The 16,119-nt window shown below is 47.7% G+C and overlaps 1 protein-coding gene across 3 annotated transcripts in view; it reads left to right on the forward strand.

Moving 5' to 3' along the window:
• The first annotated feature begins 5,458 nt into the window (after nt 1-5,458).
• Nucleotides 5,459-16,119, forward strand: part of dok7b (docking protein 7b) — a 135,522-nt gene continuing 124,861 nt past the window's right edge. For all 3 annotated transcript variants that reach the window (XM_070894271.1, XM_070894442.1, XM_070894361.1), the window contains exons 1-2: nt 5,459-5,512; nt 5,630-5,675. In XM_070894271.1, coding sequence (XP_070750372.1) covers nt 5,459-5,512; nt 5,630-5,675 — 100 coding nt within the window. The remainder of the gene's footprint in view (nt 5,513-5,629; nt 5,676-16,119) is intronic.

Raw genomic sequence — 16,119 nt, forward strand, 5'->3', positions numbered from 1 at the left:
TTTCGTGAGATGAAATCCTCTCGTCTCCAGTCATTAAACCCATGAGGCTCCTTGTTCGTGCTGTGACCTTGCAAAGCAAAGCAATATACTCTACCATTTGAAGGTGAATAACAGAGCCACCTTCGCTCCACACGGTCCCCTGTCTGCGGGTGCAGACGTGTGAAGAAGGATTTCGAGCAGCATCGGCGACATCGTTCCTTGACATGAATCATGCCGGAGTTTTGGAAGACTTTATCACAGTTTCGACAGTCCTCACTACCTTTTGCAAATCAATGGCTTTGCATATCTTCTGAGATATTAGCCTAGAAATCCCAGCCGTCCTGGGTCCATACGGAGTGTGTACAGACACGGGAAGTCATCGCAAAAGCCGTTTTCAGCGCACAATGCACATGTACTGAAAACCGTTTTTTCCGATCTGTCAAGCTGGAGCTGGACAGATCTTCCACATCTCACGAGCGAGGATATTTGCGGGCAAGATTGCGGTATTTACGCATATCTTGCCCAGCGGATGTCCTCAAAACTCTTGCGCTTGATAAAAGCAGGCACATAGCCCACTTTTACAGGCATAAGAGTTTTAAAACACACAAAAACATTGTAAAATAACATTTTAAAAACACATTTTATTGTTAAAAACCCTGGCCACTAAGGTATATAGAAACATAGAAAATAGAAACATAGAAAATAGGTGCAGAAGTAGGCCATTCGGCCCTTCAAGCCTGCACCGCCATTCAATGAGTTCATGGCTGAACATGCAACTTCAGTACCCCATTCCTGCTTTCTCGCCATACTCCTTGATCCCCTAGTAGTAAGGACTATATCTAATTCCTTTTTGAATATATTTACTGAATTGGCCTCAACAACTTCCTGTGGTAGAGAATTCCACAGGTTCACCACTCTCTGGGTGAAGAAGTTTCTCCTCATCTCGGTCCTAAATGGCTTACCCCTTATCCTTAGACTGTGACCCCTGGTTCTGGACTTCCCCAACATTGGGAACATTCTTCCTGCATCTAACCTGTCTAAACCCATCAGATTTTTAAACGTTTCTATGAGGTCCCCTCTCATTCTTCTGAACTCCAGTGAATACAAGCCCAGTTGATCCAATCTTTCTTGATAGGTCAGTCCCGCCATCCCGGGAATCAGTCTGGTGAACCTTCGCTGCACTCCCTCAATAGCAAGAATGTCCTTCCCCAAGTTAGGAGACCATAACTGTACACAATACTCTAGGTGTGGCCTCACCAAGGCTCTGTACAGCTGTAGTAACACATCCCTGCCCCTGTACTCAAATCCCCTTGCTATGAAGGCCAACATGCCATTTGCCTTCTTAACCGCCTGCTGTACCTGCATGCCAACCTTCAATGACTGATGTACCATGACACCCAGGTCTCGTTGCACCTCCCCTTTTCCTAATCTGTCACCATTCAGATAATAGTCTGTCTCTCTGTTTTTACCACCAAAGTGGATAACCTCACATTTATCCACATTATACTTCATCTGCCATGCATTTGCCCACTCACCTAACCTATCCAAGTCACTCTGCAGCATCATAGCATCCTCCTCGCAGCTCACACTGCCACCCAACTTAGTGTCATCCGCAAATTTGGAGATACTACATTTAATCATTAATGTACAGTGTAAACAGCTGGGGCCCTAGCACAGAACCTTGCGGTACCCCACTAGTCACTGCCTGCCATTCTGAAAAGTACCCATTTACTCCTACTCTTTGCTTCCTGTCTGCCAACCATTTCTCAATCCACGTCAGCACACTACCCCCCAATCCAATGTGCTTTAACTTTGCACATTAATCTCTTGTGTGGGACCTTGTCGAAAGCCTTCTGAAAGTCCAAATATACCACATCCACTGGTTCTCCCTTGTCCACTCTACTGGAAACATCCTCAAAAAATTCCAGAAGATTTGTCAAGCATGATTTCCCTTTCACAAATCCATGCTGACTCGGACCTATCATGTCACCTTTTTCCAAATGCCATTCTATGACATCCTTAATAATTGATTCCATCATTTTACCCACTACGATGTCAGGCTGACCGGTCTATAATTCCCTGTTTTCTCTCTCCCTCCTTTTTTAAAAAGTGGGGTTACATTGGCTACCCTCCACTCGATAGGAACTGATCCAGAGTCTATGGAGTGTTGGAAAATGACTGTCAATGCATCCGCTATTTCCAAGGCCACCTCCTTGAGTACTCTGGGATGCAGACCATCAGGCCCTGGGGATTTATCGGCCTTCAATCCCATCAATTTCCCCAAGACGATTTCCCGACTAATAAGGACTTCCCTCAGTTCCTCCTTCTTACTAGACCCTCTGACCCCTTTTATATCTGGAAGGTTGTTTGTGTCCTCCTTAGTGAATACCAAACCAAAGTACTTGTTCAAATTGGTCTGCCATTTCTTTGTTCCCAGTTATGACTTATTTTAAAGGTAAGTTTATTTTAAACCATAATTAAAAAAACTTTTTTAAAAATCGGAAAAATATATACTTTTTAAATACATAAATAACTTTAATTTAAATTAACAAGAATATGTTGTGCATTTTTTCTATTTTTTATTTGTGTTTGGATGTTTGGGGGCTGTTTCTCATTCATAATAATGAGAACTCCAACTTACGGAGTTCCCATTATTATGAATGAGAACATACTTTACCTGATTGGCTACCCAGAGCCATGTGACTGCAGCTCCAGCCCTGCGCTCGTCCTGACTTGCATGCGCTGCGACGCGCAGTTAGTGGAGGCCTTAGGATCGGGAACTCGTGTGGGCGCAGCAGCTTCAGATAAGTGCGCATCTTTTTAAAAGTCTTTTACCCGGTCGCAGTAGAAAGCAGCCGACAGGGCCCCAGTCTCCCCACAGCCCAATGTCACTCGTACGTTGCGCGTCTTTCAGCTCAGTGTGCACCAGTTGGTTTTCATCTTCTTCAACTTGTTGGACTTGGAGCTCCAACTCGGCCAACTCCGGGTCCGGTGCCACTAGTGGTTTCGTTGTCGAAGTTGACTGCACAGCGTCATCTCAGCCTTCATCTTCATGATCTTGAGTTTTTAGTTGGAACAAATTATCTAGTTTAAGCAGTTTAGCTACTTCTCGTCTCTTTTGCTCCTCGCGTAGCTGGTGCTCTTTCCTTTTTCTCGCCCCCGATTTGTGCATAGAATGCATCTCTAGATAAAGGGCATCTAGAGTCTGTCTACACCAAGTGGAGAATAACATGTGCCTGGGCCCTCGCGGCTTCGCTCCACTCTTGCTGCATCACTTATGTCAATACTGTTACCCTTACCCTTAATCCCACCCTGTATGGGCCCCACTCTAGGCTTGGGCCCCAGGCGACTGTTCCCCCCCTTAATCTGTTCCCCCCCTTAATCTGTCCCCACCCATGCACCCGCTGCTCTTGCCCTTTAGATGGTGGAGATTGCAGGTTTTGGGAGGTGCTGTTGAAGAAGCCTTGGCGAGTTGTGACACTGCATCTTGTGCATGGTATCCACTGCAGTCACGGTGTAGGGAGTGAGCGTCTAAAAACACGTGCATTTATATGGCGCCTTTCATGAGCACTGAACGTCCTAAAGCACTTTACTGTCAATGAAGTCATTTTGAAGTCTAGTCACCATTGTAATGTGGGAAACATGGCAGCCAATTTGCACACAGCAAGCTCCCACAAACAACATGCGAGAAATGTAATAAATTATGATTCTGATGTAATTCCGCACCATCCGCCAGGTCCAAATTAAATCAAACACCAATAAAGAAAAGAATGACTTGCATTTATATAATGCCTTTCACAACCTCCAGATGTCTCAAATTGCTGTACAGTCAATTAAGTACTTTTGAAATGCAGTCACTGTTGTAATGTGGGAAACGCGACCACCAATTTGCGCACAGCAAGCTCCCACAAACAGCAATGTGACAATGACCAGATAATCTATTTTAGTGATGTTGATTAGAAACATAGAAACATAGAAAATAGGTGCAGGAGTAGGCCATTCAGCTCTTCTAGCCTGCACCGCCATTCAATGAGTTCATGGCTGAACATGCAACTTCAGTACCCCATTCCTGCTTTCTCGCCATACCCCTTGATCCCCCTAGTAGTAAGGACTACATCTAACTCCTTTTTGAATATATTTAGTAAATTGTCCTCAACAACTTTCTGTGGTGGAGAATTCCACAGGTTCACCACTCTCTGGGTGAAGAAGTTTCTCCTCATCTCGGTCCTAAATGGCTTACCCCTTATCCTTAGACTGTGACCCCTGGTTCTGGACTTCCCCAACATTGGGAACATTCTTCCTGCATCTAACCTGTCTAAACCCATCAGATTTTTAAACGTTTCTATGAGGTCCCCTCTCATTCTTCTGAACTCCAGTGAATACAAGCCCAGTTGATCCAGTCTTTCTTGATAGGTCAGTCCCGCCATCCCGGGAATCAGTCTGGTGAACCTTCGCTACACTCCCTCAATAGCAAGAATGTCCTTCCTCAGGTTAGGAGACCAAAACCGTCCAGGTGTGGCCTCACCAAGGCCCTGTACAACTGTAGCAATACCTCCCTGCCCCTGTACTCAAATCCCCTCGCTATGAAGGCCAACATGCCATTTGCTTTCTTAACCGCCTGCTGTACCTGCATGCCAACCTTCAATGACTGATGTACCATGACACCCAGGTCTCGTTGCACCTCCCCTTTTCCTAATCTGTCACCATTCAGATAATAGTCTGTGTCTCTGTTTTTACCACCAAAGTGGATAACCTCACATTTATCCACATTATACTTCATCTGCCATGCATTTGCCCACTCACCTAACCTATCCAAGTCGCTCTGCAGCCTCATAGCATCCTCCTCACAGCTCACACTGCCTCCCAACTTAGTGTCATCCGCAAATTTGGAGATACTACATTTAATCCCCTCATCCAAATCATTAATGTACAATTGAGGAATAAATATTGGTCAGGACACCAGGGATAACTCACCTGCTCTTCTTCGAAATAGGATCTTTTACGTCCACCTGGGAAGACGGACTGACGGGGGGGTGTGCTCGGTTTACTGTCCCATCTGAATGACGGCACCTCTGACAGTGCGGCGCTCCCTGAGCACCGCATTGGGAGTGTCAGCCTAGAATTTTTATGTGCACAAGTCGTTTGGAGTGGAACTTGAACCCACAATCTTCTGACTTGGAGTTGAGTGTGCTACCCACTGAGCCACGACTGACACTGACAATAGGTTGAAAAGGCTGTTCTGTCGACCCTTATAAGGAGCGAGACGTGGAAAGCACTTTACATTGTGTGGGGGAGACCTTCTCCTTTAAGAAGCCAGTTCTCCTTCACACACAGTGTGGTGGGCGGTGCAGCCAGAGTGGGGGAGAGGTGTCAATGAGAACTCGCTCCTCTCTCTCTGGGCTCTGCGAGCGCACAGCTCACCAAAGCTATTTTGAAAGTGACCCTGAGAGTTTGCAGCTGTTTAGAACCATGACTGAAGATGACGGATTCGGTTGTCGCGGAAGGCCAAGTAAAATTGAGAGATGGAAAAAAGGTTTGTGGATCTGCGGGAGCCCCCTCCGAAACAAAATAATAATGTTTGTGGATTCGAGGTTGTGTGTGGGCTGGTTTGTTAACTCAGTTTTGTTTTTATATACATGTATCCGTGCAGTGGAAAAATAGATGGCTGGTGCTCCGCAAGCCTTCTCCTGTGGCAGGTACGTGTCTGCACTTTTACTCACTTGTCTATATTTGACTGGGGATCAGGGACTGGGAAACCGCCCGCAGCCCAGCCCAGCCCGCTGGTTACAGTGCGGCGTCTGTATGTTTTTACAAACAATTGTAAGTTGTCTTACTGAGCAGTCATGCCCCACTTTCCGCATCTCACCACTCGGGCTCTTTGGACCTGCACTCGAGCGGCGGCTGCGTTTTAAAACTCGCTCATTTGAGGGCGGCTCAAACTGCTTTTTGCAAATCAAAAATGTGTTTTCTCTTTGGCGAAGGGAGAGAAGGGGGCTGTAAAAATGAGCTGGAACATCTTGGCTTTAACAGAAATAACACTTAGCACACACTCAGTCACACACACACTCAGACTCTCTCTCACACACACCATCAATCACTCTCACACACACAGACACACACACACAGTCATAAGAACATAAGAAATTGGACCAGGAGTAGGCCATTTGACCCCTCGAGCCTGCTCTGCCATTCAATAAGACCATGGCTGATCTGATCATGGACTCAGCTCCACTTCCCTGCCCGCTCCCCATAACCCTTTACTCCATTATCGCTCACAAATCTGTCTATCTCCACCTTAAATATATTCAATGACCCAGCCTCCACAGCTCTCTGGGGCAGAGAATTCCACAGATTTACAAGCCTCTGAGAGAAGAAATTTCTCCTTATCTCAGTTTTAAATGCGTGAACCCTTATTCTAAGACTATGCCTCCTAGTTTTAGTTTCCCCTATGAGTGGAAATATCCTCGTTGCATCCACCTTGTCGAGCCCCCTCATTATCTTATGTGTTTTGATAATATCACCTCTCATTCTCCTGAACTTCAATGAGTATAGGCCCAACCTACTCAATCTATCTTCATAAGTCAACCCCCTCATATCCAGAATCAACCTAGTGAATCTTCTCTGAACAGTCTCCAATGCAAGTATATCCTTCCTTAAATATGGAGACCAAAACTGTACGCAGTACTCCAGGTGTGGCCTCACCAATACAGTTGTAACAGGACCTCTCTGCTTTTATACTCTATCCCCCTTACCATAAAGGGCAAGATTCCATTTGCCTTCCTGATTGCTGTACCTGCATACTAACTTTTTGTGTTTCATGCACAAGGACCCCCAGGTCCCTCTGTATTGCAGCACTTTGCAATTTTTCTCTATTTAAATTTTAATTTGCTTTTCTGTTTTGTCTGCCAAAGTGGATAACCTCACATTTTCCCACATTATACTCCATTTGCCCAATTTTTGCCCACTCACTCAGCCAGTCTATAACCCTTTGCAGATTTTTTGTGTTCTCCTCACAATTTGCTTTCTCACCCATCTTTGTATCATCAGCAAACTTGGCTACATTACAATCGGTCCCTTCATCCAAGTCATTAATATAGAATCTAAATAGTTGAGGCCCCAGCACCGATCCCTGCGGCACCCCACTAGTCACCAAATATTTGCCAACTGGAAAATGACCCATTTATCCCGACTCTCTGTTTTCTGTTAGCCAATCCTCTATCCATTCTAATATATTACCCCCAACCCCATGAGCTTTTATCTTGTGCAATAACCTTTCAGGTGGCACCTTATCGAATGCCTTCTGGAAATCCAAATACACCACATCCACTGGTTCCCCCTTATCCACCCTGCTCGTTACATCCTCAAAGAACTCCAGCATGTTTGTCAGACATGATTTCTATTGTGTTCCTAACACAGATGAGGCTGCACACAAGGAGGTTAAAGTAACAGTGACGTCAGTCTTTAATAAGACACTCCAGAGTGAGGAACAGGCCTTGGGGGCTGCCTGAAATACAGTGCTCCCAAGGGATGCTGTGATCCCTTGGGACTTCAGGGGATGAGCTCCCTGGTGGCAGAACATGGGAGTGCATGCTTTACAGATACACAACATCACTCTGCTCCCCCCCCAAAGTCAAAGTGAAAACTATTTACAAGGTGAGGTGGTCGGGAGCCTTTCTTTCCCTGGTGGACCACCTCGGTACAAATGTCTGTTCTGGTGTGTTGGCTGTGCCCTCGCTGGGCTGGCGTGTTGTTGGCCCTGCAGGGCTGCTAGGTGAGCCTGGCCTTGCTGGGCTGTTGGGCATGATGGGTTTGATTTCCTGGTCCGGGGTGGCGTCGTTGAGCCTTTGGGTGTGTGTTGTGGGCTCGAAAAAGGTGGTGTCTGCTGTGGGTTGTTCAGGGCAGTCTGTGAACCGCAGCCTCATTTGGTCCAGGTGCTTTCTGCAAATTTGTCCATTGTCTAGTTTGAACACAAAAAAAACCCTACAAAAATACAAAAAAAAAAGAGAGGGCTGTTATAAGTGTCTGTCGTGTCCTCCAGATCGGGGGGCACTCGATCTAATGTTGATTTGTTTACTCTAAAAGAGTTGTCTAGTTTGACTACAAACACCCTATTCCCTTCTTTAGCTATCACCGTGCCCGCGATTCACTTGGGACCATGTCCATAGTTTAGCACATACACAGGGTCATTCAGATCAATTTCCCGTGACACAGTGGCGCGACCATCGTTTACATTTTGATGCTGCCGCCTGCTCTCTACCTGATCATGCAGGTTGGGGTGAACCAGCGAGAGTCTGGTTTTAAGTGCCCTTTTCATGAGTAGCTCAGCCAGGGGCACCCCTGTGAGTGAGTGGGGTCTCGTGCAGTAGCTGAACAGTTCTCGGGACAGGCGGGTTTGGAGTGAGCCTTCTGTGACTCGTTTAAGGCTCTGTTTGATGGTTTGTACTGCTCGCTCTGCCTGCCCATTGGAGGCTGGTTTAAACGGGGCCGAGGTGACATGTTTGATCCCATTGCGGGTCATGAATTCTTTAAATTCGGCACTGGTGAAACATGGCCCGTTGTCACTCACCAGTATGTCAGGCAGGCCGTGGGTGGCAAACATGGCCCTCAGGCTTTCAATAGTGGCGGTGGCGGTGCTTCCCCACATTATTTCACATTCAATCCATTTTGAAAAAGCATCCACCACCACCAGGAACGTTTTACCGAGAAACAGTCCCGGATAGTCGACATGGATCCTCGACCATGGTCTGGAGGGCCAGGACCACAAACTTAGTGGTGCCTCTCTGGGGGCGTTGCTCAACTGAGCACATACACTGCATTGCCGTACACAGGACTCTAAGTCAGAGTTGATACCCGGCCACCACACGTGGGATCTGGCTATCGCTTTCATCATTACTATACCCGGGTATGTGCTGTGGAGATCCGAGATGAACGTCTTCCTGCTCTTTTTTGGTAGCACTACGCGGTTACCCCACAAAAGGCAGTCTGCCTGAATGGACAGCTCGTCCTTTCACTGCTGGAATGGCTTGATTGCCTCTTGCATTTCAATGGGGATGCTGGCCCAGCTCCCATGCAGTACACAGTTTTTTACTAGGGACAGCAGAGGATCTTGGCTGGTCCAAGTCCTAATCTGCCGGGCCATGACAGTTGATTTATCATTTTCAAACCCTTCCATGACCATCAACAAGTTTGCAGGCTGTGCCATTTCCACCCCCGTGGTGGACAATGGTAGCCGACAGAGCATCCGCACAGTTCTCGGTGCCTGGCCTGTGGCGGATGGTACAGTTGTACACTGATAGCGCAGGTGCCCACCTTTGTATGCGGGCTGAGGCATTAGTATATTTCCCCTTGTTTTCAGCGAACAGGGATGTGAGGGGCTTGTGATCGGTTTCCAGCTCAAATTTGAGGCCAAACAGGTACTGATGCATTTTCTTTACCCCGAACACACACGCTAATGCCTCTTTCTCAATCATGCTGTAGGCCCTCTCGGCCTTAGACAAGCTCCTGGAAGCATAGGCGACATGTTGCAACTTTCCCGCAACATTAGCTTGTTGTAATACACACCCGACTCCATACGATGATGCGTCACATGCTAGCACAAGTCTTTTACACGGGTTATACAATACAAGCAGCTTGTTGGAGCATAAAATGTTTCTGGCTTTCCCAAAAGCAATTACTTGGTTTTTTTCCCCAAACCCAGTTCTCATCTTTGCGCAATAACACATGTAGGGGCTCTAAAAGCAGGCTTAACCCCGATAGGAAGTTACCAAAATAGTTGAGGAGTCCCAGGAACGACCGCAGCTCCGTGATGTTCTGTGGCCTGGGCGCATTCCTGATAGCCTCTGTCTTGGCATCTGTGGGCCGAATGCCGTCCGCCGCGATCTTTCTCCCCAAAAACTCCATTTCTGTTGCCATGAAGACGCATTTCGACCTCTTCAGCCGCAGCCCTACGCGATCCAGTCGCTGAAGGATCTCCTCCAGGTTTTGTAGGTGCTCGGCGGTGTCCTGACCCATGGCCAATATGTCGTCCTGAAAGATCACCGTGTGTGGTCCCGACCTTGAGTAGGCTCTCCATGTTTCTCTGGAAGATCGCTACAGCTGACCGAATTCCAAACAGGCATCTGTTGTAGATGAACAGTCCCTTGTGCGTGTTGATGTAGGTGAGGCCCTTCGAAGACTCCTCCAGCTCCTGCGTCATGTAGGCCGAAGTCAGGTCAAGCTTGATGAACGTTTCGCCTCCTGCCAGCGTCGCAAATAGGTCATCTGCCTTAGGTAGTGGGTATTGGTCCTGTAGTGAGAAACGATTAATAGTTACTTTATAATCGCTGCAAATCCTGACCGTGCCATCACTTTTGAGTACTGGAACAATCAGGCTTGCCCACTCGCTAAATTCCACTGGGGAGATGATGCCCTCGTGTTGCAGCCTGTCCAGCTCGATTTCCACTCTCTCCCTCATCATGTGAGGTACCGCTCGCGCCTTGTGGTGAATGGATCGTGCCTCTGTGACCAAGTTGATCTGCACTTTCACCCGGAAAGGTTTTCAATGCCTGGCTCAAAAAGGAAGGAAATTTGTTAAGAACTTGGGTACATGAGGCCTCATCGACATGTGATAGCGCACGGATGTCATCCCAGTTCCAGCAGATTTTGCCCAGCCAGCTCCTTCCAAGCAGTGTGGGGCCATCGCCAGGGACAATCCAGAGTGGCAGTTCGTGCACCGTGCTCTCGTAGGTGACGTTGACCATGGCGCTGTCCAGGACAGTGATGAGCTCTTTGGTGTACGTTCTCAGTTTCGTGTGGATGGGGCTCAGGGCTGGTCTGAATGCCTTGTTGCACCACAGTTTCTCAAACATCTTTTTGCTCATGATGGATTGGCTAGCGCTAGTGTCCAGTTCCATTGCTACGGGTAAGCCATTCAATTTTACGTTTAGCATTATAGGTGGACATTTCGTCTCAAATGTGTGTACCCCATGTATTTCAGTATCTACCTCCTCTCTCTGAGGCTTGAAATTGCTTTGATCCACCATGGACCGATCTTCCTCTGCCACGTGGTGGTTAGCAGGTTTTGCAGAGCTTGCAGCTCATTTGCAAGCTCGTTGAAGGTGCCCCATTGTTCCACAGCTCTTGCAAACATACCCTTTGAAGCGGCATGAATAGGCTGAATGGAAGCCTCCACAACGCCAACAATGTGTGAATTGCCTTGCATTCATCCTTTGTTGGGGACTCTGAGTCATCTGGATCACTTGAGGCCTGCTGACAATTGCAGACTCGTGGTTTCTGCCCTGTACCTTTCTGCTCGCAAACACAGTTCCAGTTAATTTATGAACATTGCAAGCACTTGTGTGCTGAGAGATTTGTTTGGTGTTATCACTGGTGGACATAAACAGCTGTGCTATCACAGTGGCCTTACTGAGGGTCGGTGTCTCTACAGTTAAAAGATTTCGTAGGATGGTCTCGTGGCCAATGTCCAGTACAAAAATTCTCTGAGCATTTGCTCCAGGTAGCCATCAAACTCACATTGTCCTGCAAGTCGCCTTAGCTCAGCGACGTAGCTCGCCACTTCCTGACCTTCAGATCGCTGGCACGTATAGAACCAATACCTCGCCATCAACACGCTCTCCTTCAGGTTAAGATGCTCCTGAACCAGTGTACACAGCTCCTCATATGACTTATCTGTGGGTTTCACCGGAGCCAGAAGATTCTTCATGAGGCTGTAGGTCGGTGCCCCGCAGACCGTGAGGAGGACCGCTCTCCTTTTTGCAGCGCTTCCTTCTCCGTCCAGCTCATTGGCTACAAAGTACTGATCTAGCCGTTCGACATAGGCTTCCCAGTCCTCACCCTCCGAGAACTTCTCCAGGATGCCCACAGTTTGCTGCATCTTTGCGTTGGATTCGTATTCTCATCGCCAGTTATTGTGTTCCTAACACAGATGAGGCTGCACACAGGGAGGTTAAAGTAACAGTGACCTCAGTCTTTAATAAGACACTCCAGAGTGAGGAACAGGCCTTAGGGACCGGCTTAAAAACAGTGCTCCCAAGGGATGCTGGGATCCCTTGGGACTTCAGGGGATGCGCTCCCTGGTTGCGGAAGATGGGAGTGCATACTTTACAGATACACAACAATTTCCTCTTCATAAAGCACTCAGACACTCAGTCACACACACACAGTCAGCCGGCTAGTGCAGGCAACTCTCGATTATCCGGGTCCTTCGGGGATTGTGCTATTCCGGGTAAACGATTTTTCCGTTGGGATGAGTCTCCGTTTTAAAGTTAAAACTTTGTATTTATTCATTAATCGTTAGGGCGAGTTTACATTTATAAGTTAAAACTTTAATGAATCAATACAAACAGTAACAAAAGATGGACATTACTGTGCCTGAAACCCGGTGCCTGCACTGCCCTCGTTCCCAACATCAGTGGCTGCCGTGAGAGACAGCGGCTGCAGCAGCGTGCACACACACACACACACCAACAAAGTAAGTGCAGAGGAGGGTGATTTTTACGGTGAGTGTGTGAGAGAGAGAGAGAGAGAGAGAGTGTGTGTGAGAGAGAGAGAGAGAGAGAGAATGAGCAAATACAAATGAGCACAGTGTTTGGAAGACGATTTTTTTTTTTCAAAATTATTTGGAACTGTCTTTTCACTTGTTAGCAACAGAATTTTAAATCCTGTTACAACAGCTTCCCGTTGGATCTGTGTACGGATAATCGCGAGTTGCCTGTATTTAAGGTGGAGAAATGCTGGAGTTGTGGACCTTTACTCAGAAATCTGCCTTGCACCTCCTGTTGCCATCAGCTCATTCTTTATTTTTTCTCCCACTCAGAACTTTTCCAATTCCCAAATTCCAATTAGTGTGTTTTTTATTGAATCCGGAGAGTGGTTAGAGTGCGGAGCTCGCCTCCAACATGGAATAATTGAGGCGAATAGCGTAGAGGCATTGAAGGGGAAGCTGGATAACTACACGAGGGAGAAAGGAATAGAGGGATATTCTGATGGGGGTTTAATGAAGTAGGGTTGGGGGGAGGCTCGTGAGGAGCATGAATTAGTTGGGCCGAATGGCCTGTTTCTGTACTGTAAGTACACCATAATACTATGAAATGAGTTGGGTTTGATTTGGTTCCTTTGGCAATATTTTTTTCAGCATTTTAAATCTAATTTTGATCTGCTTCTAAGTATTTTTGTGTGGGGAAATATGATATTTAAAAAATGTAAAAAAAAATCTGAGCAAGGGAACACAGAACAACGTGGAAGTGTGAATTGGATCTATCGATGATTTGAATGGAGCTGGGCAGCGTGTTGGAATAGGCCCAAGAGCAGCTAACTTTAACGGGTGACACCAAGTTTCCCCAGTGTCACCAAACAAGAATCAGCACAAGTGCCATATTTGCGAAAGGATATACTTGCTGTGGAGGCAGTTCAGAGAAGGTTCACTAGGTTGATTCCGGGGATGAGGGAGTTGACTGATGAGGAAAGGTTGAGTAGGTTGGGCCTCTACTCATTGGAATTCAGAAGAATGAGAGGTGATCTTATCGAAACATATAAGATTATGAGGGGGCTTGACAAGGTGGATGCAGAGAGGATGTTTCCACTGATCGGGGGGGACTAGAACTAGAGGGCATAATCTTCGGAAAAGGGGCTGCCCATTTAAAACTGAGGAGAAATTTCTTCTGAGGGTTGAGAATCTGTGGAATTCGCTGCCCCAGAGAGCTGTGGAAGCTGGGACATTGAATAAATTTATGACAGAAATCGACAGTTTCTTAAATGATAAGGGTGTTATGGGGAGCGGGCAGGGAAGTGGAGCTGAGTCCATGATCAGATCAGCCATGATCTTATTAAATGGCGGAGCAGGCTCGAGGGGCCTTATGCCCTACTCCTGCTCCTATTTCTTGTGTTCTTATGTTCTTATACTCCTTTATGGGCACCACTAATATAATAAACAAACATATGGGTTAACCATGTCAGCTAGTGGCTCAGGGAGTAGCACTCTCACCTCTGAGTCACAGGGTTGTGGAGTCACAGTCCCACTCCAGAGACTTGAGGGAGCTCTGCACTGTCGCAGATGCCGTCTTTCGGATGAGATGTTAAACTGAGGCTCCCTCTGCCTTTTCAGGTGGATGTAAAAGATCTCATAAGCATTATTTCTAAGTAGAGCAGGGGAGTTATCCCCAGTATCCTGGGCCAAATTTATCCCTCAATCAATATAATAAAAAAAACAGATTATCTGATCATTATCGCATTGCTGTTTGTGGGAGCTTGCTGTGTGCAAATTAACTGCCGTGTTTCCTATATTACAACAGTGATTATGCTTCAAAAGTACTTAATTGGCTGTAAAGAGCTTAAGGATGTCCTGGGGTTGTGAAAGATGCTGTATAAATGTAAGTCTGTCTTTTCAATCAAACTAAAATATGCCAAAACAAGCAATCCAATCAAACCAAAAGGAATGTTACCAACTAAAAGATGATGTTATTCCCGGTGTCTCCCGATGCTCTATTCCCTGTGGTGCCCAGCGATCGGGGAAGGCCTCGTCCTGCCGACACACAACGTACGCGAGGGGGTTTTGGTCTGGTAATTCCAGATGGGTTTATTTTTTTCGGGCCGTGTCTGTTAGGGAGCAGGTGAAATCGCGTTGCAGAGCGAGTGAATCTTGTGAATGGATTAGGAATCGTTGAAGTCGCTGTTTCTGCAGCTGCTTGTGTGACAGCTGTTGTGCAGGCTCCGCTGCTGACTGGAAAATACAACTGCTCACAGTCCACCCGGAGCCGAGAGACATGAGGATCAGTGAGGAGAGACCGATAGATGGGGGAGGGGGCGCGGTGCTGGTAATGGGCAGGGGGGTGGGGAGGTCGGGGGCTGGGGGGCTTTGCTGGGAATGGGTGGGGGGGTCAGGGGGGCAGTGCTGGGAATGTGTGGGGGGGGGGCGGTGCTGGAAATGGGGGAGGGAGGCGGTTTGGAATGAAGTGCTAGGCGAGGGGCGATGGAATGAGTGGGGAGGGTGCCAGTGTGTAGAGGGAGCAAACAAATACATGGTTTGATCATGTCAGCTGTGGCTCCGTGGGTAGCACTCTCGTCTCTGAGTCAGAAGGTTGTGGGTTCAAGTCCCACTCCAGGGACTTGACCACATAAATTTAGTCTGATGTTCCAGTGCAGTGCTGAGGGAGCGCCGCATTGTCAGAGGTGCCGTCTTTCTGATGAGACATTAAACCGAGGCCCTGTCTGCTCTCTCGGGTGGATATAAACTATCCCATGGCATGGGGTGTTGGGTGAGGTGGGGGAGAGGAGTGAATGGATGAGTGGGTAGAGGGAACAGGTGGGGTCAGATAGGGAACTTTCATGATGGAGGAACTGGGCGGATTAGAGGAGGGGGAAACAAATAAATGCTCCGAGGCCTGGTGACGGGTGGAGGTGGAGGGGTATTGAGGCCATGGAGAGGATCTACAGGACACTGAATAGCATCGAGAGACAGGGGTGTGTGTGTGTGGGCTGGTGGGATAAAGCAAGATTGGAAGCAGACAGATACAATGCTTGGATACTGAAAGCCCCGTGTATTGCGTGCATTTCCTGTAACTGGAGAAATAAAGGAACAGTTGGATCCAGGTTTCTACAGGTCCTAATGCAGTGGTGCACGGAAGAGGACCTCTCACTCCTAGCTGGTTTGAGATATTAACTAATAATAATTAGTAAGAAAAAATAATTAGCGACTATACCATCCTCCACTCTCTCCTCTGAGTCAGCGGTTCGTGCGTTCAAGAACCACTTTCACCTGATCAAGGCTGACACTCCAGTGCAGTACTAAGGGAGCGCCGCACTGTCGGAGGGGCAGCACTGAGAGAGTGCCGCACTGTCGGAGGGGCAGCACTGCGGGAGCGCCGCACTGTCTGAGAGGCAGTACTGAAGTTATGCTGTACTGTCGGAGGGGCAGTACTGTCGGAGGGGCAGTACTGAGGTTATGCTGCACTGTCAGAGGGGCAGTACCGAGGGAGCGCTGCACTGTTGGAGGGTGAGTGCTGGGGGAGCGCTGCACTGTCGGAGGGGCAGTACTGAGGGAGCGCTGTGCTGTCGGAGGGGGAATTCTGGGGGAGTGCTGCACTGTCGGAGGAGCAGTACTGAGGGAGTGCTGCACTGTCGAAGGTGCAGTTTTCGAATAAGACT

The sequence above is a fragment of the Pristiophorus japonicus genome, chromosome 1 (assembly GCF_044704955.1).
Source record: "Pristiophorus japonicus isolate sPriJap1 chromosome 1, sPriJap1.hap1, whole genome shotgun sequence".
In the NCBI taxonomy this organism is placed as follows: Eukaryota; Metazoa; Chordata; class Chondrichthyes; family Pristiophoridae; genus Pristiophorus; species Pristiophorus japonicus.